A 4,519-nucleotide genomic window follows, 5' to 3' on the forward strand; every position below is an offset into this window, starting at 1 on the left:
AAGAAAGAGAAAGAAAGAAAGAAATAAAGAAAGAATAATATTATTATAAATATGTATTATTTCACAGGCAAATAATTAGAATTGTGAATGCTTGAGAAGGAAGGAAACAAAGACTTACAACTTTGCTGTATTGAAAAGCATTTATCTTGGACTCAACTCATATAGCTGATACAAGTATGCACCAATGCCTATAATTAACACTTAAAAGAAAAACACATACACCCTTCCCCTGTCCTGTGCTGCATGGCTCTGGCCAATCACAACGCAGCAGACTTTATAACGCTCGTGGGTGCGAGTAGTTTCCCAGCTCACTGCTGGAGTGAGCGAAGTGGTTTTTACGCACAAGCCATAAGTGGAGTAGGTCAGAGAGATTTCTTCAGGGGACGAGGAGTGACAATATAGAAGTGCTTGTAAACTTTAAGAAAAACACAGTGTTCTCAGAAATAAGTGCTTCAAAGTTCATCGTGGGACAGAATGACTATCACCATGGAGAAATCTAAAAACTTTCGCATTGAAGCGTTGCTGGCGCACGACGTGGAGCAGAGGACGGACAGTGATGGTGCGTCCCCGGGGTTGTACTACAGCAGAAGCCCTGGTGGCAGTCCTGTGTCAACCCGTGGCTCGGAGACGCCCTCCCCACGTCCAAACCCAACGAACTACTCTCCAGCCCTGCCAGGAGTACTATCAGAGTCCCAGCTCTTCAGCCTGTCCCAGTCAGGATACACTGCTCTACACCATGGGGGTCTACTCGGTATGCACCCAGCTTCCATGTATCCTCTGGCAGCCCTCGGAGGCCAGCACCCCGCCTTTATGTACCCCGGCTTCACGCAGCTGGTCCAACCGTACCATGAGCAGCTAAAGGGGGCACACATGGCCGTGACGCACCCGCTTGAGCCCTGGATCAGGGCCGGGATGATGATACCCAGACTCGGAGATTATGGAGGTGAGTGCATCTCGTGTAGTTTTAAACTGTATCTATTTTACTTCCTGTAACTTAAGACGGTCGAAAAACTATAATGCATGTTTAACCATTTCAGAATTTGTGGATAAGACTTTTAACAATCCCATTAAAATGACATGGATATCCAAAAGTCATAGATTAGACAAAAAGAATAATAATAAAAAAGAATAACAATTTAACACATACAATGAATTATAATGTCATGTCATATGTTTTACAACATAGTTCTATATTTATATAACTGTAAATATTAAGTATACTCTTGAAAACATCTTATTTTTGTTGATTACATATTCCTTATTGTTATTTTACCTGATTTATAGAAAGAGGATCATTTTCGATCCAGGAAATAGCAGCATTTCCAGTTTAGACCTTAAAATCAAATGTTTCCTTTTGAATTATGTTATTAAACATATTACAATTATGTATTTGTTTGGTTCATTTTTTTGTAATGGGTATTGTCAACTAGTAAGCTAATATATTTATATGTTTCGAGCCTCCTCCTCACACCTGTGTGTTGATTCTGGCTTTAAAAGGGCCGTGACATTGAGGTGTTGTCTTTTAGGGACAATATCTCATCAAAATAACATGCAACATTTACCGTCAAGGTAACAACTGAAATAGACCTACTACTTAATCAATTGATAACATTTATGGTGTTTTCATTAAGGTAATGGTCTCCGATGTTATGGTTTATTACCCCTCCAAAGCAATATCCTCTCACCACGACCTCACATCAAGGCAATAAATGTTAACGGATCGAGAACACATGATATACAGACAGGAAGACAGACAGGTAGGGAGGCCTTAAAAAGGCAAACAGGGAAGTGGAAACCAAACTGGAAGATTTAAAAATGTTTTTGAAAAAAATATCTTTAAAATTATAGTTTTCTTTGGGTGTATTTGTTTCACTTGGGCCTATATGCATCTATCCTTTTTTATTGGCCCAATATCCATAATATTGTAAGAGAGGTATAGTGCTCTTACAGAAATCGATTACAAATGTTCAAATCTAAACAAGGACATGCGCAAAGAATAACCTGTATTTTCTCTTTCCCTCATAGCAGCAGCCCATGCTGGTTTGTTGGGGAAGTGTCGGCGCCCCAGGACGGCTTTCACCAGCCAGCAGCTGCTAGAATTAGAAAACCAGTTCAAGCTCAACAAGTATCTGTCCAGGCCTAAGCGCTTCGAGGTGTCCACTTCACTCATGCTAACTGAGACTCAGGTAAGAGAGCCTGTAGCATGTTTTTAACTGTTTTATCCCCCGTAATTTCAATGTGTGAGTACATTCCATAAGTCGCCAAAGATGGAATAACTTCAAGATAATAAAGATGCTTTTCCAGAGTTTGTGTAACAACATTTTAGTATTGCACCTTATGCAGCATTAACTGTGTTTATAATGCTGAATTTTAACTATCTTCTATCTGTTTAGTATATTTAATTAGTTTAATTGTTTCTTGTGTTATAATGGTTTTGCTAAGCACTTTGATTTGCCTTTGTGTCTGAAATGTGCTGTATATACTCAACTATTTTGCTTCTTCCTTGTCTCTTGTATTTAACCATGACGTCCTGTTTTGTAACATTCCTATGGAAGAGGATTATGGCCACATGAGAATTCTATATGATTTAACTCTTAATTCTGAGTCTAAAGTCTTAACTCTGACTTTAATCTCAGCCCTCCAAAAAAACAAAAAACACATGTGGGCCTAAACTCCATACATTCCGTAACATATACATCTGTGAAAAAGGAACATCCTTTGTTGCAGCCTGAACCCCCACTACTAAACGTACTATTTGTACACAGTTTAACTGTCATGATTCTTCTCGTCCTTCGCCAGGTTAAGATCTGGTTCCAGAACAGGCGTATGAAGTGGAAGAGAAGCCGCAAAGCCAAGGAACAAAAGTCACCTCTGACTGACACAGAAAAAGCTGCCATGGATATACACAGTGCCAAGCCTCAGAGTGATTCACACAGCTCCAGCCTGGAGGATGAAGAGGAGATAGAAGGGGATGATGAGGATGAGAAAGAGGAGATAGAGGTGCTGAGGGCGGCTTCTTTAGGCTCCGTAGGCTTCTCGAGGCACGCTGGAGGAGGAACAGGGAACTATTACTCAGAGGAGGAGCCGGAGGAAGAAAGCCCAAGAACAAGAAGTGGGATTTTCCCATAGTTGCAAATGGCAGCATGCTTTTATTGTACGTCTTTTTATGTTTATTACTCTTAGGGACGATACACAATGCAATCAGGTGCACAAACATGGTGGCATGAAGAGGACCATTTTTTTGTCAAAGGCCTGCCCATAGTACTATACCATCCAAAAAAGCAAAAGGGTGCCGTCATCTGCACATCAGGCACATCAGGCACATAACGCATCTCATTATACAAGAATAATGCCACATTTGTGTTCCTCGACATTTATTGGTTTATATAGGCTATGGTCAGTAATCAATTAACAAATAATTCTGATTTATAATTTGCGCATGATGAACGTAGCCTCTTTTCCTGTCCTATCATCTGAAATGAATTAATTATATTTGAACATGTACTTAAACTGTATGAAAATGGGGGGGGGTAATAGCACTTTTATGGAAGGTATTGGATAAAGAGACAGAAAATTGACTTGGAAATCATGTTGTAAAGAGTGTCAGTGTTACATTGTTATAAGGACATGCTGGTCTGTTACACATGTTGGCTACATGTTCCCATCCATTTTTCTCATATTTTAAACAAGAAATAAGAAATAATAGATTATTTTTCACCCTGGTAAAGTTAAGGGCATAGGGTGTGGAAAGAAAATACCAAGATGTTTTTTTTATGTGACTGTATAATATACAATTATCTTCTTATAACAGCATGTTATATTTAGTAATTTACACAAAGAAAGAGGCTGCATATACTGTATTTTACATTTTATGTTAAGGCATCTACCCTGTATTTTGTAAAATCTTCTCATACAGTAGGCTATTAAGCATGTTATGATGTCAATATAATTTAACATTATAGACTTTAATATATTTCACTTTTAAAGCAATACTAGTGGTTTTTGTGGAGATAAATAGTTCAATACAATTGAATTCATGTGTGATGAGTGATGAGTGCATTCAATTTCAGATTAAATGCAATCTAAGACAGAATTGTTCTGATTAAACGGTTTTAATGGGATGGTGTCACTTCTTTATTACTGTCAACAGTGGTGTAAAGTAACTAAGTAGATGTACTCAAACACTGTACTTAAAGGTGGGGTATGCAATTTATTTCAGGAACACTTTTTGTTCTATTCCATGGAATGCTCAAATCCCGATAGCAATTAATATATTAAATGCTTTGACAATAAATACATACAAAAATGTAATCTGTGGAAGCCGTAGCGCTGTAAAAAGCACGACCAACCATTTTAGCCGACACGGCTGTATTGGTATATTGGTCATAAACTCGTAGGCCTATGTGATATATAAATACTACCAGTTCCCGAATTGACATGCCCCCCCTCGGCTGCCGTAATTACTACCGGAATACAAACAGTTGCTTGTTGCCTTGGTAACGCCGTCACGACACAAACT

The 4,519-nt window shown here is 38.7% G+C and overlaps 1 protein-coding gene across 1 annotated transcript; it reads left to right on the forward strand.

Moving 5' to 3' along the window:
• The first annotated feature begins 486 nt into the window (after window positions 1-486).
• Window positions 487-3,405, forward strand: LOC104963617 (motor neuron and pancreas homeobox protein 1-like). The gene is made up of 3 exons (XM_010792228.1): window positions 487-943; window positions 2,026-2,186; window positions 2,800-3,405. The coding sequence occupies exons 1-3, from the start codon at window positions 487-489 to the stop codon at window positions 3,127-3,129; spliced, it is 948 nt and encodes a 315-aa protein (XP_010790530.1). The 3' UTR covers window positions 3,130-3,405.
• The last annotated feature ends 1,114 nt before the right edge of the window (window positions 3,406-4,519 follow it).

This window comes from Notothenia coriiceps, unplaced genomic scaffold, assembly GCF_000735185.1.
Source record: "Notothenia coriiceps isolate Sejong01 unplaced genomic scaffold, NC01 NC01_scaffold00036395, whole genome shotgun sequence".
NCBI classification, from domain to species: Eukaryota; Metazoa; Chordata; class Actinopteri; order Perciformes; family Nototheniidae; genus Notothenia; species Notothenia coriiceps.